The 20,703-nt window shown below is 32.4% G+C and overlaps 1 protein-coding gene across 1 annotated transcript; it reads left to right on the top strand.

Moving 5' to 3' along the window:
* Window positions 1–1,615: 1,615 nt before the first annotated feature.
* Window positions 1,616–8,153, top strand: LOC134711801 (monocarboxylate transporter 12-like). The gene is made up of 7 exons (XM_063572688.1): window positions 1,616–1,759; window positions 3,494–3,724; window positions 4,180–4,323; window positions 5,394–5,656; window positions 6,075–6,453; window positions 7,382–7,507; window positions 7,803–8,153. Exons 2-7 carry the CDS (start codon window positions 3,511–3,513, stop codon window positions 8,033–8,035), a joined length of 1,359 nt encoding a protein of 452 aa, XP_063428758.1. The 5' UTR covers window positions 1,616–1,759; window positions 3,494–3,510; the 3' UTR covers window positions 8,036–8,153.
* Window positions 8,154–20,703: the final 12,550 nt, after the last annotated feature.

The raw sequence follows: 20,703 nt of genomic DNA, 5'->3' as shown, positions 1-20,703 counted from the left end.
AGGTTTGTGTATTTAAAAATCTTCCAAGTCCTACCATATCAAAACTGTAGAAAAAAATATAATACAAGTTGAGTGCAATTTTAAACATTAAATACATGAAAATGTGGTTTAAAAAGTCACTGTTAAATGCTTATTGCATTACATAAAAAATGGGATTTGGGACAAATAAAGCTAATATTTTTGTAAAACAAAACCCAACAGATTTAATTACAAAGATTTTCGTTATAAAATTTTATATATAGATTAAATTTGGAATTCTTGTTGGATATTGTGTTATGTCTTATCGTTAGTGATTTTAATTTACTTTTTATTTTCTATATGTGTGTAAAAGTAAAGATCAGCTATTTCATTTATATCATTTTTCATTTTGGAACAAATGTATACACATAATTTATTTGCTTTTTCCACAGTTTGATTCAAAGGAAAAGCATGGTTTGATAAAACAAATAAGTACAAATTGACAAAAACTAATCTGTATATATATTCTTATAATGGTTGGAAAATACATACAATTCCTTTACATTACAGGCAAATTGGATTCCATGCAATACAGTTTGGTTTAAAGTACTTATCCTTATGCTTCACATAAAATGTCATTCACATGAGTTTAAAATGTATAAAGAAATCATTATCGAACACATTAAACTTTTCGATCTTTACAAATTAATATATCATTTGTCTCCTATAAAATATATAAACTTAAATGTACTTGAATCTTCAGTTTGGCACTGAAAATATTACCATTACTGCAAGTAATGTCATAGTTCAAAGTTTAAAAATAATTATTTCTCAGATCAACAGATAAATACTACAAGTTTAAGTTGTTCAGTCTATATATTTCAATGTTATGTTTTGTGAATAGTTTTTCTCAGTTTCGTTTGGACTAATCAGTTTGAATGTCCCTCTAGTATCCATCTCCTCTTGTTTCCAGCTGAAATGTCAACCAATTGCTACTGAATTGCAAGTTCCTAATTCAACTGATTGATAATTCTGAAAGATACTCGATTAAATGAATCAAACTTTATGTGTCATTTGATTACGGACTTTCCGTTTCGAATTTTCCTCTAAGTTCAGTAATTTTGTGATTTTACATTTGATTATGGACTTTCCGTTTCGAATTTTCCTTGTAGTTCAGTATTTTTGTTATTTTACTTATCACTGCACCGAAGCGGATAAAACTTTGCCAACATTTGAAAAACGGTGCAACCTTATAAGGACATAGAGTCATTAAGAAAAAACGATTCAGGATAATATGTTTAACTATATCATATATATAACTGTTGATAAAATCCAAAAGTCATATCCGAGAGAAATATTGATTACCATACAGAAATATGATGTATCTAACAAATAAGCTGCGTCTGCTTGAAATCGACGATATGCAAATTTAAATCAATCCATCTTTGTACTCATTTCGGGATAAAAAAAAATACTCCATGCAAAGTCTGTTACATTTTGAAAACCGTGTTGACTTGAGGAACCCTACAAAACAGCTTAAAATTCATCTTTCCTTTTGTATTTGATCGTTTGAAAATCATTGCAAGTCTTATATGTGTTACAAGTACTATATACGTTAACTTGCATAAGGTTGATTTATTATATATTTAGTGTATTCGTTACGCGTATTGTTTTATTTTGGGTACACCAGTCACATTTTTGTTTCATAACGTATCATACTCAGATTATAAGTCAATGAAACAAGTTAATGAAAGTGACATTAAGATGTGTATATGCATTAACCGGACTTTTTTTCCTTCGCGTAAGTATGTTTTAAAATCAGTCTTTGATAAACCAGGATGTCTTAACATATGCTACTATTTTTTATATATTATTAATTTTATAATTGATAATTTCAAGTTTTTAAATTATTACTGTACTGATTATAATATAAATAATAGGAGTTGTGAGGTATACATCAACGCTATGTGGTATGGGCTTTGCTCATTGTTGAAGGCCGTACAATGACCTATGGTTGTTCATTTCTGTGTCATTTGGACTCTTGTGTAGAGTTTTCTCAATCGCAATCATAACACACCTTCTTTTTTATATATAGCCACCAAATGACAAAAAAACAAACTAAAAGCAAATTAAAAAACTGTTTATTTTTCAAAATGCCGTCCAATTACACATTTTCAATGAGAAAAGTTAGACAAAAACAAACTAAAACCACAAGAGATAAGGTCACAAAGATCAAAGACCAACTATAAACAAATTCTAAATAGTACTAGAGGTCTAGTAGATCCTTTGGCTCCTCACATGAATTTTGACGTTACGTCGTCACCTGGTGATACTCTATGTGCGATAAACTGGTTTTCCGTTTCCCCACTTTCCCCTTAATTTTTAATAAACGATTATCCGTGATGAAATTCAATTATTCTAAACCGTGTTTTCATTCATGGTGACTAATTTAAATCATATAAACATCGTATCAGACACATACAAACGTCACGTAGGAGAGCTATTCATATGAATTCCAAGAAATTCATCATTAACATATTATTTTTTAATGTAAAAGTGATTGACGTTGATGAATTTAAAAACAAGCGTCTTTGTTACGATTTTAGCTATAGGTTTCCGGTAAATTTCAAGTATCATTCAACTGGTTTGTAAATGCAGTAGTGTTTAGAATGATATAAAAAAAACTAAGTACTTTGTTCAACAATATTAATCATATTAAATAAGGACGTTGCAGATCCGTGTATTTACTTTGTCATATTACATGACATGTATGTCTTAAAAACGTGTTATCAATTTATGTATACTTATATAGTGTGAAACTGTAAGACAAATTATTGTTTGTTCTAATAATTAGTATGCTTTGTGTTATTAATTGACCAGTCACAATCTCAATATAAATATCCTTTTGCCAGTACCTGTAATGAGGATTCTTTTTATGAGGTTTTAATTCTATTTGTTGTACAAACTATGCCATTAAAAGAACTGTGCAATTTTTAGAATTAAAAAAACCCGAATAAACCCATTTCCTTCATGTTATTTCTAATAAATGCAATGTTATTTCAATCCTTATGTATAATCAAATTATGTTCAAGTGTCTTCCAAACATCAGGAACCGCATGCATGAATGTGTTGAGCTAGCTGGGAATATTTGTATCCTTGTGAAAAGCTTGTTGCCGATCTTCAACAGTCTGTGTTAAAGTAAACACAATTCTCAAGACCACATTAATCTAATTTTTGATGCATTAGATTTGTTCTAGTATCGAGAACGAGAATTGACCTCTTAAAAGTGTATGTCTTTCGTTATGTTGAACTACGGAATGCAACAACTTTATAAAAATATGTTAAGGACAGACTAAAAACCATACGAAATTGTTGTAATTTTTTTATCACGAAATACGATACTACTTATGCTGTCCACTTCATTCAAGAGATTGAAAAGGAAGAAAAGAAAAAAAGGCATGCAAAATAGAAAAATTACATTTGAATTATAGGTAATACAAACTTGATTTATATTATTGTATATCATATTTTTCAGACAGTTGAACTTACGAAATGAACAAGTACTTGGAGAAATTGACCAAACTAACATCATGTTGTCATTGGGGACTAGTTATAGTTGGTGCCTACTTTGTATTAACTTTTCTGTCAGTGGGTTCAACGAGTGCAATGGGAATATATTATATTTATATAATGGACAAGTTTGAAGTGAACCTAACATCAACAACGGTAATAGGAGCGTTGAATACGGCAGTAGGACACTCAGGTGGTAAGCTATATTTATTATCATATAAACTTGATTGTGATAAAAAGTAGAATATTTCTAATTTACAATTTACATACTAATGTACATCCTGAAGTACCTCCTGTGGATCAGATTGAAGACATGTTTTTGACAGTGTTGCAGTATCTTGCTATGTTATTGAAGCCAAGGCTGTTTTATAAACTTGCCACCTCATATTTAAGTCTGTTAAAAATGTTTGTTTTTTAAACAAGATCTTAAAACGGGACACACATAGATCTATCAAGAGTACTGGTAATAACATGATCACAGGGAACCAAAAGAAGTTATTTGAACAACAGTAATATTCCCACACATATCAATGTTCAATTATTACGGTGAACGAGTAATATTAGTATTCGTTTAATATTTTCCTATTACTATTGGTTTTGTTTCGAACTTTATGTTTCTTTTTTACTACAAATATAACTTATCTATTTCAGCCATCATTGCAATGCCTTTTGTTGAAAAGTTTGGAGAGCGACCGGTCATGATCCTTGGAGGAGTTTTAAATCTAATTGGTTACAGTGCGTCTATATTTGTGACATCATTCCCTTTACTTTATACAACAATGGGTATAATTCCAGGTAAGTATCACGTAAAGCTGTTCCCTTTTTTTTTTTTTTTTTTTAGCAAATAGTAGATTAAAGCAAAAGAAATGACTATAAAACTTGAAGAACACATAAACACTCAACCATCAAAACTCACATCCTTACATTGCATTTCATTATTTTAAACTATACAAGACTGCAAATCGTACGATATATTTTTGAAATAAAGCTCTTTGCAGCATCAAAAGAGTGTGTCTGAGTTCGTTTAACACTTGTTTTATGTTGTTGTTTTAGTTGTTGATAAAGGGATTTCTGAAGTTTGCTTATTATGTAATAAAACCAACCAAATGTCATCCAAAGTTGTTATGGTAATGACAGGCATACAAGCATGAAAAAGGGTGCGCCGTTAATCTTTGTGATAACAAGCTAGTATATTGACATTATTTCACTTGCCATAGGTTGCTTTATATTAATGCGCAGGGAAATAATTTAGGTGATATCATTTACATTCTAATTTCCATGTAATGAGATGGGTTTTGTAAGATCTAAGAAGAATTTTACTTTTGTCAGATGACATTTGGAGGAATTGGGCTTTTCTGATCCATCTCTTGATTTAATTACCATTGTAATTTGAGTCATAAAATGTTATATGCTACATAACATGCATAAAGCCATACCGAATTGAAAGTCAAAAAGACATTATTTGCTGTCATAATTATATCATATAAGATATTCATTTGTTTCAACTCAACTTTGTCAAATAAATAGTTATCAAAGGTACCAGGATTATAATTTAGTACGCCAGACGCGCGTTTCGTCTACATAAGACTCATCAGTGACGCTCATATCAAAATATTTATAAAGCCAAACAAGTAAAAAGTTAAGGGGAATTGTGGATCCAAAAGTCCAAAAAGTTGTGCCAAATACGGCTAAGGTAATCTTTGCCTGGGATAAGAAAATCCTTAGTTTTTCGGTTAATTCAAAGTTTTGTAAACAGGAAATTTATAAAATGACCACATTAATTATATTCATGTCAACACCGAAGTGTTGACTACTGGGCATAAACTATCTTTCTGTCTCCACTGAAATAGAAACATTTATTTCAGGTCTTGGAATATCATTTTCAAGGGTTAGTATAGTAATTGCAGTTAACAGATATTTCCAAAAAGCTAAAATGCTTTCCGTGTCATTTGGAGTAGTTGGCGCCTCCGTTGGTATGCTATCGTTTCCGCTTTTAATAAGGTCTCTAGCAGAATCATATGGATTGAATGGTGCATTGCTTATTCATGCTGGTTTGAGTTTCAATTTAGTAGCGTGTGGAGCAGCAATATTCCCAACAAAAAGTAAACAACCTGTTGAAGAAAAAGGCGTAAGTACATAAATAAACTCATCATAGATACCAAGACTAAATTTTGTATATACGCAAAACGCGCGTTTCGTCTTCAAAAGACTCATCAGTGACGCTCGAATCCAAATAGTTGAAAAGGCCAAATAAAGTACGAAGTTGAGGAGCTTTAAGGACCAAAATTCCTAAAACATTTGTCAAACACAGCTTATGTAATATATGCCTGAGGTAGAAAAGTCAAGGTAAATAGGAAAAGATACTGAGGCATTATTTCAAGAGTTTTAGAAATATCCATTCTCACTATTTATTCATATATCAAACAGAAAAATAAATTTAAATCTGAGATGAAGAATAGCTTTATAGTTTGGATTTGTCAAGTGCGTGTGCAATGTTATGTCATGTATTAACATCTTTAATGTTCTATTCCATTGTTTTTGTGTAGGATGAGGATAAACAGTCAGTATGTTGTTATAAACAGACAGTTGCCTTTTCCTTTTGTGTGCAACCACCTTATATAGCTTATATATTTACAAACTTTCTCTTCATGGCTGCATTGTATATTCCAACAACTCAGATTCCAAAACATGCTGTGTCAATTGGCATAAGTGTTAAGGATATTTCACTTGCAATAGCAGTTAGTGGAATTGGAAATATGTTTGGTCGAATCTCATTTGGCGTTCTGTCACATTTTTATGAGAGCCATGTGGTAAAGTTATGGATAATCTGTTTGACTTGCAGTGGACTAATAATGTTAATGGTACCGTTTTCAACAAAAGTCGAAGACTTTATGATCTTCATGATTATCTATGGATATTTTGAAGGTAAATATATTCATAAGAAGGAATTGGTATGTGAACAAAATACTTAAAAATTATTGTGTTTATGGTTAATTCTGTTTATATCATACTGTAGAGCGAAGAAACAAACAATTAATAAGAATGTTTTACTTCATACACTTTCTCTTCAGATGTAATTTAATGATAATGATATATATCATGAAAAGGAAAATCACAAAAATATTTAGCTCCGAGGAATATTCAAAAGTCCCATATCAAATGGAAAAATCAAAACCTCAAAACATATCAAGCAAATGGAATGATAAAGACCACAGTCATTGACAGTAGTATACCGCTGTTCGAAATTCATAAAGCGATTGAGAAAAAAACAAATCCGGGTTACAATCTAAAACTGAAGGAAACACACCAAATATAAGAGGAAAACTACGACACAACAGAAGCACAACAATAAAATGTAACACACACAGAAACGAGCTATAATTTATCAGCTATAATATTCATGACCTGTTAGGCGTTTTCTTATATAGAAAATGGTGGATTAAAGTTGGTTTTATAGCTAGCTAAACCTTTGACTTGTATGACAGTCGCATAAAATTCCATCATATTGACAACTATTAATGAACAAACCAAACAGACGTAATAGGCAAAACTGTCAATAGTTGAAATACAGCAGTCAACATCGTCTTATAACCTGAATCACTATAAAAACAAACAAATATATAACAAAGAAGCACAAAAAGATAAATACCCAAATCCAAACCACACCAGCAATATTGAGAGACAAGTATACGAAAGATTATCATAACAAAATCAAGGGATGTATAAGTACAGAGCAACGTCATATGGATATCACGAGCGAGAGATAGTAATTTAGCACACATATTAACGGAAAGTTTAAACAGTCGACAAGTAATGGTTACAATTTTCAATTAATTGTATTTATTTTGTAAAGGAGCATCTAGTGTTGGTTGGAATATTAGTCTGTTCAACCTGATCAACATTAAGTATTACGAAAGAGGAATCAGTATAGCATACTTTGTAGCTGGAATTGGACTGGCAGTAGGAAGTCCTTTTACAGGTACAATTATACACCATCTCACTTATACCAATATCATGATATATTTGGATTACGGAAGAAAAAATAGCACCATAACATTTTGATTGTGTTTCTTTTTAAAAATGTTGTACATATAGATATATATGATAATTCGATGGTAATTTTATTGTTATTCCTATTTGTAGGTATTAAATATAATTGAAATTAATATAAAAATTTTAATCTCAATTGGCAATTGACGTATACGACTGTTTAAAGTTATTTTTAACATATAATTTTTTAATAAAAAAAAAATATGTTCTCACTTTACTTTTAGCGTTCCTGAACGATCATTTCAGTTCACATGGGATATCATACTATATTGGATGTGGAATGTTTGTTTTAGGTGCTCTCATCATGATTCCATTTGCGTCAATATCAGCCAAAAAAGATAGCCTCATTCCGCCGTCAAAAACTCAAAATGAACCTAAAGTGTTGGTATTTGAGAGTGATAGTAAAATTGGTTGTTCTAAATGTTTTCCAGAAGTGCAAATGTCAACATACATGTAACACGACAAATGTGTAAGAAGCAATGTAAATGTAATGGAGTCGTGTTTGATTTTAAACATGCATTTATAAGTTATGTAAATTTTAAATGGCATGTTAAATAAATGCTCGAAGAATGATATTTTCTCTGACTTATTTGATCAACAACTGTTTTTTTGTGATTTTTATTGCAAATATACGATCATTTAATATGGTTACAATGTTCTCATTAATTTGCTATCCAGTAATTTAACAACTATAGTCCTTAACAGAGGGACAAAAGATACCAAAGGGACAGTCAAACTCTTAAATCAAAAAACAAACTGACAACACCGGCTCAAAATGAAAAAAAAAAACAGACAAACAATAGTACACATGACACAACATAGAAAACTAAAGAATGAACAACACGAACCCCACCAAAAACTAGGGGTGATCTCAGATGATCCGGAAGGGTAAGCAGACCCTGCTCCACATGTGGCACCCGTCGTGTTGCTTATGTGATAACAAATCCGGTAAATAGTCTAATTCGGTAGGTCACATTCACAAAAGGGATGGAGAATGTAGTAACGGCGTAAGGAACATATCCGATTTCATTTTTAAAACGGTTATTCCATAACGGTCAACCAACTCGTGATGGCGTCCGTAAAATTTACGAAGGGAGGATTTCAACTTCACCATTTTGAACTCTTGGTTTAATATCTTCCTTGTGAGCAGCAACTCTCTATCAGGAAAATCATGATGGGAAATGCAAGCACGGGAATATCGTATCAATTGATAGATATATACCCCGTATGCAGGTGCTGCTGGAATGTTGCTACTTAGAAATGGAAAGTTCACAATTGGACAGCCGAAATCATCTCTTTTGTCGTAAAGTTTTGTTTTCAACCGACCCTCATTGTCAATTTCTAGATGTAAGTCAAGATATGATGCCGACTTAACTGTATCTGTCGTACCCTTTATCTCTAGTTCGATGGGATAGATGCGTTCCATATAGTCACCAAATTTTGAATTATTTAGTGAAAGAACATCATTTATATAGCGGAAAGTAGAGTTAAAGGATATTGTTAACTTCTTATCTTTCTTCCTAAGAAGTTCCTGCATGAAGTCAGCCTCATACTAATAAAGAAACAAGTAGGCAAGAAGAGTGGCACAGTTTGTTCCCATTGGAATGCCGACAGTCTGTTGAAAAACACGTCCTCCGAACGTAACAAATATGTTGTCAATCAAGAAATCAAGCATCTTGATAATATCGGTTTCAGAGAAGTTTTTGTTTGAATCAGAGTGATCCTTTACAAAGTAGGATTTATCCCTCCCTAAAACAAGATACTTTTGTCTACGTTGGCCATTCTTTTTTATGAAGCAAAGTATTACCAACAATTTGTCTTTAAGTTGGAATGTGGAATACTTGTGTAAAGAGTAGAAAAGTCAAATGTTTTAATACTGTAACAAGATGAAAGAGTAAAAGATCTTTGGAATTTTTAAGTATCCACATCTGATTCACGTCACCTCTAGAATAGGCAGTTTCACAATAACTTTGAAGCCCGTTTTTGATTGCTGATAAAATAGATGTCTTTTACAATTGTAGGAGGAAAATTCCGAGCTCAAGTTGTTCCAGAACGCTACGCAATTTATGTATATGCACTGAAGAACGTCTATTAAACTGAAGTCCAACTATCGAAATAAACCAAGCTCTTTTCTATAGTTTTACAAGTAAAGCTTTTTAATATTATTCACTTCAAAATACTACATCAAAATCATACTTATTTATCACAAATCCAAAGTGGATTGAACCTGTTTATATATTTATAACAACATGACAAATGTTGTCCCTTTTGAGTATTGAGACAATTTTGAAATTCACTTTATCAGTAAGTACTGGTACGATTGACATGAATGGTACATATTCAAATATTGTCTGCATTTTAAACACAAACTAATTTTACATATTTTATTTCAAAAATAAGTATAATGTCCATTATTGACTCAAAATGTTGGGTATTTCTGTTCTTTTTATTCCCGACGAGGGAAGAACAAAAATATTGCGAGAGTAAATTTTCAGATCGAATATTGTTAAGCTGATGTTTCGACGAACTATATATACAGAATGAATCTTCAGCCTTGTATCACCATTACTACTGGTAATCCTATGCATACAATCTGCTGTAGAGTCTTACTTTTTTCAGATGTAATTATAATTTAAATATTTCGGTGACTGCATCTTACATTAATTTGTAGGATCCTTTACAATAGATAAAAAAAATGAGCTGATCTGTAACAATCCATCGTCATGCCTTATATACTGTGTTACGAAGCTAGGTTATATTCTGTGTTACGTAGCTACATTATACACTGTGTTACAAAGCTAGATTATACACTGTGTTACGAACCTAGATTAAAAGTGACGAGGAAAGGTAACACCCGACCACCGAGTTTAAGTGTATTAAGATAAATACGAGGTCCGCTCTAGAAAAAATGGGTAGCCTTTTTCTGCTTTCAATTATAAATCATTTAAAAGTTACATCGATTATACATCAAATTAAGTTTGTACCCAAACTTCCTGATTTAGTTTTTTTTCTCAAAATAATCTCAATACTTCAAAACAAAATACAACACTATAAATTTACAAAATTTATCTGTTAACACAGTGTATCAGGAAGTTTTGCCTCTGCTTTCTATTAACAGTTTGAATTATTTACATTTAACGTAAATTCGAAGTACGTTATCGAAGTGATTTATCATCCTAATTAAGCACTTGAACTTTGATAACTATTTACACTACTGGGTCGGTGTATGTTTCGTCCCCGGGGGTATCACCAGCTCAGTAGTCAACATTTCGGTGTTGACATGAATATCAATAATGTGGTCATTTTCATAAAGGAGTAGGTCCGGTAAGACCCCTTTTTGGCCCCAAAATATAACAGTTTTACAAAATTGTTAAATCATAATTTTTTAATTATTTATTGGACAGAAGAATGCTTCTGCTTCATGAATATGGGCTGTTTTTGACAATACAATGCACATATATCGGGTTGTAGAACAATTAAGTCATGGTAAGTTACTGAAATCTTCAAAATTCTAGCTTTTTAGTTAAATTTTAGACGGTTTCCATGTAAAACGAAAGTGGCCGCATTCGTGTTCATCCTTAATATTGAAATGTAAGTTGTATTTTATGTTAATACTTAACGTATCTTAAGGTTGTGGATGCACACGGATGCGGCCACTTTCGTTTTTGACAAAAACCATCTGTAAAGTGACTTTTTTCGGCATATTTGGTAGATTTTTCATATTTGAGCTTCTATCGGATCGTTTTAATGACTAAATCAGTTAAAATCTTTAACATAAAGTAATTGAATCAAGTGAAATAGACACTTAAGTGTTTAAAAAATTGTCAAAATCTCAATCTCAATCGTCAGATGAACCTGAAATTTGAGGCCAAAATCAATCCTTATCAGACCTACTCCTCCTTGTTGACAAAACTTTGAATTTTACGAAAAACTAAGGATTTTCTTATCCCAGGCATAGATAACCGTAGCCGTATTTGGCACAACATTTTGGAATTTCGGATCCTCAATGCTCTTCAACTTTATACTTGTTTGGCATTATACATATTTTGATATGAGCGTCACTGATGAGTCTTATGTAGACGAAACGCGCGTCTAGCGTACTAAATTATAATCCTGGTACCTTTAATAACTATTTACACCACTGGGTCGATGCCACTGCTTGTGGACGTTTCGTCTCCGAAAGTATCACCAGCCCAGTAGTCAACATTTCGGTGCTGACATGAATATCAATAATGTGGTCATTCTTATAAATTTCTTGTTGACAAAACTTTGAATTTTACGAAAAACTAAGGATTTTCTTATCCCAGGCATAGATAACCTTTGTCGTATTTGGCACAACTATTTTTGGAATTTTTAATCCTCAATGCTCTTCAACTTTGTACTTGTTTGGCTTTATAAATATTTCGATAAGAGCGTCACTGATGAGTCTTATGTAGACGAAACGCGCGTCTGGCGTACTTAACTATAATCCTGGTACCTTTGATAACTATTTAATCTACCACAGTTTTGGTGATGCTCGTGTTGCTCAGTCTTTAGTTTTCTGTGTTGTGGTTTGTGTTCTATTGTTTGTCTGTTTACCTTTTGATTTCATCCATGGCGTTATCAGATTATGTTCGTCTTATATGACGGAGTTTGGATATTCCTCTGGTATCTTTCGCCTTTCTTTTATAAGACTTTTAATTTATTTATACAAGTGCACGGAAGTCATTTTAACCAAAATATAAGGAATATGTATCCGAATGTCTGCATAAACCGTAAATACCTGGCAATGTGATAACTTAAATACCGTTAACCATACAAAGGCTGACCGGTATATAGACAAAGTATCAACATAGTTAACAAACTAACATAGTTAACAAACTAACATAGTTAACAAACTAACATAGTTAACAAACTAACATAGTTAACAAACTAACATAGTTAACAAACTAACATAGTTACCAAACTAACATAGTTAACAAACTCCGCCACATTATTTATGTATGTGCCTGTCCCAAGTCAGGAGCCTGTAATTCGGTGGTCTTTTATAGCTGATTATGCGGTATGGGCTTTGCTCATTGTTGAAGGCCGTACGGTGACCTATAGTTGTTAATATCTGTGTTAATTTGGTCTTTTGTGGATAGTTGGTAATCATACCACATCTTCTTTTTTATATTAGTATTGTTTATGGAACATCTTCTATTTATCAGAACAGATAGCCTCTTTTTGTATCTTGGAGAGAAGCTTCGACATAAATTCGCACTAATATAAATAAAGGAGAAAGTTGACAAGAGGGGGAATCTAGTTAATTCCCATAGGAATGCTGAATGCTTGTAGATCAACATTTACAATCGTAACAAATATCTTGTCAATAAAAAGCAAACATCGTTAAATGTCAGTCTCGGAATGTTTTTTGTTTGTTTAAAAGTAGGTTCTTACAAAGTAAGAAGTACTACTTCGTTAATCTAAATAATTGTTTCTACGTTTCTCAATCTTTTAAAAGAAACAAGCAACATTTACTGTAGTAGACTACAACATATTTGTCATGAAAGTACAACATGTGCTTTTTAAATTAACATTAGACTCGGTAGTTCCTTTGCTTTTATGAAAGAACTTATAATCATTACCCTGTGTACAACAATATTTGGAAATAGTGAAATAAACTTTTGAATTTTCTAGATATTTACAGACTGTACATGCTGTTCACGATCCTTATGAATAGGCTGACAGTTCCAACTTTCGCACTCTTAAGGACACACTGCCACACAATTGTGTTCCTATTTAATTCATTTGTCGTTTGATAAATATGATTGCCAATTTAGTTTTTGCAACTTGTACTAAGCCTTTTACTTAAATAATAAAGATAAATATGCTAGATAATCTAACTGAAGCTGCAAAGAAATGACTAAAGCCGTTAATTTGTTCCATGGAAACATTTGTTTATGTTTTGACAATATAGTTCATCTACAGGATATTCATACGGTCAGCAGTAGTACCCCTTTTAATAACAGACATGTTCATAGTCTTTACTGCTATTAATCACATTGTATGGCCAAACTCAGTAGAGAACCTTTTTAAATATTGATTTAATTGGTTTAAGTATCAATTTTGTTATCAGTAAATTACAACTGTACTAAATAGTATCGTATTGCATGTTTCTACAATCTGTCGATGCCAATATTTTGGCATTGTACAACATTATGTTTTTTATATGACTGTTAATGAAGTCTTTACACTAAATCCGTTGGACGTTGGATGTGTACTGATTGCTATCTTAGTCTAAAATGCATGATTTTCGTCGTTTTTTTAAATCTAGAGTAGTAATACAGTTGTTTTTTTTTTTTTATTCACCAGCAAATTGCACTTTCTGCTGTTAACAATATACCTCACTAGTCCAGCATACCAGTGAAGAGTCCCTGTCTGTTGATACCAGAAATCCTGTTTTCTGGTTAGCATCAATATATTAAATCAACATTAGTCTTATAATCTAACAGCTAAGTTATAAAATTATCAGCAATGAAATAATAAACAAGTAAATATCAGCGAGACTTACCGTATTTGTTTACCTATACATAATATAAATAGAAAAATAATACTATATGTATATATCATCTAGCAATAAATGACTTTTGAGTATAGTTTCCGGAAATTTTCTATATTTTCTCCGTTAAGGTATGCATTGTTTTTCTATCGAATAACTTCCTGGTCCATTATCTATCGTACAGGATCTCACAAATTAATGTAGGATGCAGTAAATAAAGGCTATTGTGGTATACCGCTGTTCGAAAGTCATTATATATCGATTGAGAGAAAAAAATAAATCCGGGAAACAAACTAAAACTGAGATCATCACATCAGCTATAAAAGGAAAATAACGAAAAAACACTGAAGTGCAACAAATGCAAAACACACAGAAACGAACTATAAGATATCAACTGCTATTTTCTTGACTTGGTATAGGACATTTAAAGAAAAATGGTGAGTTAAACCTGTTTTGCGACTAGCCAAACCTCGGGTTTTAATTCGAATGTAAAATAAAACATTTTAATGAAAACATTACATGACAGGACTACAGTACAAATAAATGCAAGAACATACAGGACAGAAAAATACACAAATAAACATTACAATATGACATGTTAATAATGTCAACCATCGGATCACAAGTGATGGTGATACAAGGCTAAAAACACATTATGGTTATATAATTCGTCTAAATATCAGCCAAACAATGTGAGATCTGCAATTACAGAAGCATTTATTTTTGTTCTTCGAGCTCATGCTACTGAGATATTTTGACACCAAATCGCCGTGCACTGTACCCAACGCCCTGGTCACTGTATATACTAAACATGTAAATGCATAATACATTTAGGAACATCTGCATGGTTCGCCTATGGGAATCCTTAATTTGTTGGTGTACTTTGATAAGCACGAGGACCACCCTAGAAAACAGTGTTCAGTTTTTATTACTTTTAAATTATAAATTATAATGTCTATATTAAAACTGTTTACTTTCGACAATCAATGGATTATATATCAAGTTTAGTTCGTAACTGAACTTCCTGATTCAAACTTTTTTCAAAATATCTCCATTTTTCAAACAAAATAAAACACTATAAATATTCAAAATTATTTAATTTGTATCAGGACGTTTTGCCAATGCTTTCTATAGTGCAATATATTCATTTGAAAGATTTATTCAGTTTGAATTATTTACAGATAACTTAAAATTCGAAGTACGTACTTGAAATGCTTAATCAATCTAAAGAAGAGGTACTTTTATAAGACTTTTGATGTAACAATTGTGTTTCAATTTATTTATATGTTTACACTGATTGTTCACATAACCGAAAATACATGGCAATGTGCTTATTCAAAGACCAGAAACTATTTCAAGGGTAACCGGGCTATAGAAATAAGGGTCAACATAATCAACGAAATTGAAATTGTTAAGTTAGGGAACATCTTCTATATATCGAAACGGAATGTTAAAGGATAATGATACTCTAGACGAGAAACTTCAATATAAAGTGTCCCTCGTATGAATAAAGGAACAAAATGAACAAAAAGGGGTTTATAGTCGGTTCCCAACGGATTGTTGAGTGTTTGTTGATCATGTACAAGTTAATAAATGATATAAATATGTTATCGATAAAAAAAAACATCTTAAAGAATAAAATGTCAGTCTCGGAAATTTGTTTGTTTGTTTGTTTGTAAGTAGGTTCTACAAAGAATGATTAGAACGGGGTTGTTCGGGGATTTCCCTTGAGGAAAACTACATATATGTCATGAGAGTAGGTCTAAAAGAGGGACTAAAGAGACCAGAGGGAGAGTTAAACTCATAGATAGAAAATAAACTGACAACGCCATGGCTAAAAATAAAAAGATAAACAGACAAGTAAGAGTACAAAAGACACAACATAGAAAACTAAACACTAAGCAACACAAATCCCACAAAAAACTGGGGTGCTCCGTAATGCCCGCGTCACACTGTCCCGATTTTTATATACGATGGACACCCGAATGCGAAAATTGTAAGTTCGTACGAAGTTGTTCCCGATCTCGTAAAAATACAAAAAAGTGACTGAAGCAAGTACGATGAATAACGAAGTCTATACGATGGTGCCGATATTATATACGATAGCAAAAGATGGACATACGAAAGTTAACCGAAGACGGGTATTTAAGCTTCATATCTCAGCCGAAGCCTACATGATGGATCACGAAGGCTACACTATGGATTACGAAGGCTAATCGATGGATTACGATGATGGCGAGATGGCCATACGATGTCTAAAAGAAATTAAATGTGTTTTTTTTCTCTTTGAAATAGCATAATACACTGGTTCTAAAGACAATATTAAAGGTATTTCCAGTTACTGAATAAGTTTTGGTTGATTTCTAAAAAAATAGTTTATGTATCAAATATGCATATTCAAATTACCATTTTCTCCATGTGTCATATACAAATATAGTGTCCATATTTGTCCCCAATATGTTACATGCGAGGGGATGCCACGCTCGGTATTGCCTTGTTTGAACTGTAAAATGTGTGCACTAGTCTGAATAATCACCCATACTTATGCCCATGTTTACTGATCTATCTTAAAGGTAAGGTAATGGGTTCGTTGATCCTTTTTATACAAAAAGAGCTCTTTCTAGGAGCATATCAGAATAATATAAACAAAAGGAAGGATGTGGGGAAAGCAACAAATGCGGCAAAATCTGACATATAGAAAACAAAATAGTTATGGAGTAAACATTCGTGTGACAACAACTCAGACGATACTTAAAAAATCAGAATAATGAAGAAAAAGTTGGTTTCCCTATAATATACGTGTACCTGTAGTGTTGGTGTACGAGGCGCGTTTATGATTTTCGCTATGTTACTTGATATGAAAAATTAACAAAAAATAATATTTACTTGTAAACGTAAATCCTGAGCCTGTAATAGCTGCTCTTCTTGTTCCATTTGACTTAATAAAAACAAAGCTGTCGCCTTTCGTGTTCTCATAGAATCATATGATATGAGCTCCATGTTTTGTGAACGTCTTTCTTAACTGTCGTATTAGACTGACCAGTGCATATCGCGCATGGCACTTTAAATGTATTTTAGCGCGAAAATTAACTTACGTTTAGCTGGATTTATTGCCGTCGTAGTTCCATCTTGTCGCCTTCGTACTTTTATTCGATGGCAACACGACGGGATTACGAGGTCTTCACGAAGTCGTGTTGCCATCGTAAGACCTTCGGGTAGCTTCGTGATTCATTCGTGTAGACATCGTAATGTCAAAACTGCCCGATGGAAACGATGGAAACACGAATGCAATACGATGTTCAAAGATGCATTTCCGGTGACATTACGATGGTGAGGATGGTGATACGAACTTAATACGAACCCTCAACATCGGACGCACCTTCGGGGATTTTTTAACATGTTAAAAAATTTAGAACCCTTCCCGAAGTTTTCCCCGAAGAATAGAAGAAGTGGCCGATGGTTCCACGATGGTTAAAGATGGCACTATGAATAGCCCGATCTTATACGACCAGTCCCGATTTTGAAAACTTCCATAATCGTTTTGCCATTGGCGTAAAAATCGGGACAGTGTGACGCGGGCATAAGGGTAAGCAGATCCTGCTCCACATGTGGCACCCGTCGTGTTGCTTATGTTATTACAAATCCGTAATATAAGTATAATTCGGTAGGTCACATTCGTGAAAAGGGAAAGGGGATTGTAGGACAAGTGCGATTTGAATTTATATTCAAAATGCAGGAATTAGTCGAAATAATCATACTTGGTTAACTCTTATAGGGAAAACGACTAACTGTTTCCTGAAAAATAAACAAAGAACCCTACATCATAACTTTTTGTAACAAAATATATTCAAATAGGGAAATAAACTAAAAAAAGGAGTTTAATCAACTTTTGAATAATCTAGATAGTAACTTGCTGTTCGAAAGGATTTAAGCCGTTCATGTTCTCCTTTACAACAGTTTATACATTTTGGCAATATAGTCTTAAACTGTTATATTGATGATCTAGGTTTGTTACTTAAACAAGAATTCTTTAAATGTGCTGCTGAAATTTACCTCAAAGATTATATATCCCAGTTCGTTCGCTATGCCTGTGTCTTGACGTTTTAGAATCTGTATTACTATTTAGGCAGTTGCTATTTGTCCGGCTAGCCAGAGGAATAGTACCAGAACTATCTGTCCGGCCAATACAATGCGCATGTCACTTTTTGTGTAAGCGTGTAATATTATCTTCAGTAGCACCAGGGGGGTAGCATATTTTTATAATCTTTATTGTTAGGGACCATTTTGTTACTAGTAATTGTAATTGTTGTTTTCTTTACACTAGTAGTATATAGTCCTAAGTTGATAATGAACCATTTGAAAACAAAATCCTACCTATTTCCATTTTAAGAAGAGAAAAGATATTACATGTAAAACAAATTCGGGTCGTGTTTGATTCATGCATTTTAAGTTAACATACAGGATTTTGTCTAGGTTAAAAAATGTTGTCTGTAGCTGTCAAAGAGAATTATAGACACCTTGAAATGAAGTTATCCATATTTTGAGTGAGAGGTTGGAGATTTTTTCTAAACCCCCCCCCCCCCCAAAAAAAAAGAAAAAGAAAAGGAAAAAGCACTGTTTAAATCTTACTCAGAAATTCCAGGTGTGATTTTATTTAATTTACGTGAGGGCCTGGAAAAAAGAAAAGAGGAATTTGTGGAAAGGAGTACACCGTGTCATCCGACCGATGGCACGGTGTACTCCTTTCCATAAATTCCTCTTTTCTTTTTTTTCCAGATCCCACCTTTAATTTGTTATCCCACATATTTTATTACCCTACTTTTTATAATTCTGTATCCAACAACCACACTTTTGGTAACACAGTTCCCCTAATCACCTCACCCAACTATATCCAATTTCGAGGTCTACTTGCAAGATTCATTTGCGAAATATCATTAAATTTAATCAGTTTGACATGCCATTTCTAGACTACTCTTGCTTTGAAAATCTTTTCCAACATTTATACATCTGTAGCGAGTATTCAATTTATATCATTCTTTGAAGTTCATTCTATCGTATTCTATTGTAAAATCCGAAAACTGCAAAATTTATCACAATTATTGATATCACTGTTTTCAGCCATGATCTTTAAATTGAAAAGCAGTGATCGCGGATTACAAGCAACCCCCTGGTGCGACAGGCGATAATATTACACACACTTCCGAACGCACATATTAAATGACATGCGCATTGCAATGGCCGGACAAATAGACCATCCGTACTATTTTATCCTAAAGTCAGTGGTTTACTTACCACAAGATACTTCAATCGTTATGAAATTCTTCCATAGATACAAATATTCGGTTTGCAAGTTTGTGTATACCCGGAGAAAAATTGGCTTTAAACTGAATACGCATCGTTAATTTTGCGGTGATGTTGTTGACCAAGCCTATATTTGTTATTTGTTCATTATTTGTACATGTCTTGAATAAGTCTGTTTTTTTTCTCGTTTGAATTGTTTTGCCTTTGTAATTTCAGGACATTATATAGCTTACTTTGAAGTAGCGGTTTTTTTTATTGTTGAAAGTCATACGATGACCTAAAAGTATTAATTTCTGTGTCATTTGGTCTCTTGTAGAGAGTTTTCTAATTGGTTATCATATAACATCTACTTATTTTTATAGCAAGTGAATATGTATATAAATGTTTTTTTTTTTAGAAATTTAAGATGTGTACGTTTGCTTTAACTTCTATTGTTTTTATTCCCAGAAAAATATTTTTATATATAGTATAGTAATAAAAAGTCATCATAGATTCATTGTAGCATGGAACCATTATTATATTCCGATACTTGATGTCTTTGTATAGTATGTCTGAACTGACATTATGATTGCCAACTGTAAAATACAACACAATTGTATTCATTGTGTATTCTTTGTAATAATTGTAGAGTAATGGTCATAACATAAGTCGTTTCATATACCTTATACCTTAAAGATAAATGATAATTACACGTTTTAAATTCCTCACGTCCTTGTCATTTTTTCTGGATTCATCTTCTTCAGTGAATGAGGGACGAGAGTTTACAGAGGGGCATTCAAATTCATAAAAAGAAAATGAAATGACAAAGCCATAACTAAAATTGAAAAGACCCACATAAAAAACAATAGCAATCAAAACACAACATAGAGATTAGATTTTTAGCAACACGAACCCCACCAAAAACAGTAATGTTCAAACAGATATAATTGATAGCGAGGGGCATATAAATACTTGGGTATATATAAATGTATAGCAGAATGCCTAAATGAAACTGACATGTTTGTGTAACCAGAATGTAAATAACCCGCATAAAGAATGATATAATATATCAGATTGAGAAAGAGAAACAGAGATGGAACATATCAATGGGACAAAAAAGCTGCTAAAAAAAACAGACAAAATAGTTGAACAAATGATGAAATGAAAAAAAACCAAGTCTACAATCAGTCACAAAATTGAGAAACCAAAAAAATAACCTTTCAAAATAGGATTAGCCAAGAAGCTCCAGAATCTTAAAGAGAGGCGAAAGATCCAAAACGAACATTCAAACTAACCAGGATATGGCAATAATAGTAAATAACTGA

This window comes from Mytilus trossulus, chromosome 3, assembly GCF_036588685.1.
Source record: "Mytilus trossulus isolate FHL-02 chromosome 3, PNRI_Mtr1.1.1.hap1, whole genome shotgun sequence".
NCBI classification, from domain to species: domain Eukaryota; kingdom Metazoa; phylum Mollusca; class Bivalvia; order Mytilida; family Mytilidae; genus Mytilus; species Mytilus trossulus.
Note: the sequence above shows the minus strand (reverse complement) of the source record. Positions and strands in the feature narration are given on the sequence as shown.

What these genes read in the sequence shown, in the direction of transcription:
- LOC134711801 (XM_063572688.1), top strand. Translation starts at nt 3,511, where the DNA reads ATGAACAAGTACTTGGAGAAATTGACCAAACTAACATCATGTTGTCAT. An exon ending in GGCAGTAGGACACTCAGGTG is followed by an intron (nt 3,725 to 4,179) that starts GTAAGCTATATT and finishes TATCTATTTCAG; the next exon opens with CCATCATTGCAATGCCTTTT. An exon ending in AACAATGGGTATAATTCCAG is followed by an intron (nt 4,324 to 5,393) that starts GTAAGTATCACG and finishes CATTTATTTCAG; the next exon opens with GTCTTGGAATATCATTTTCA.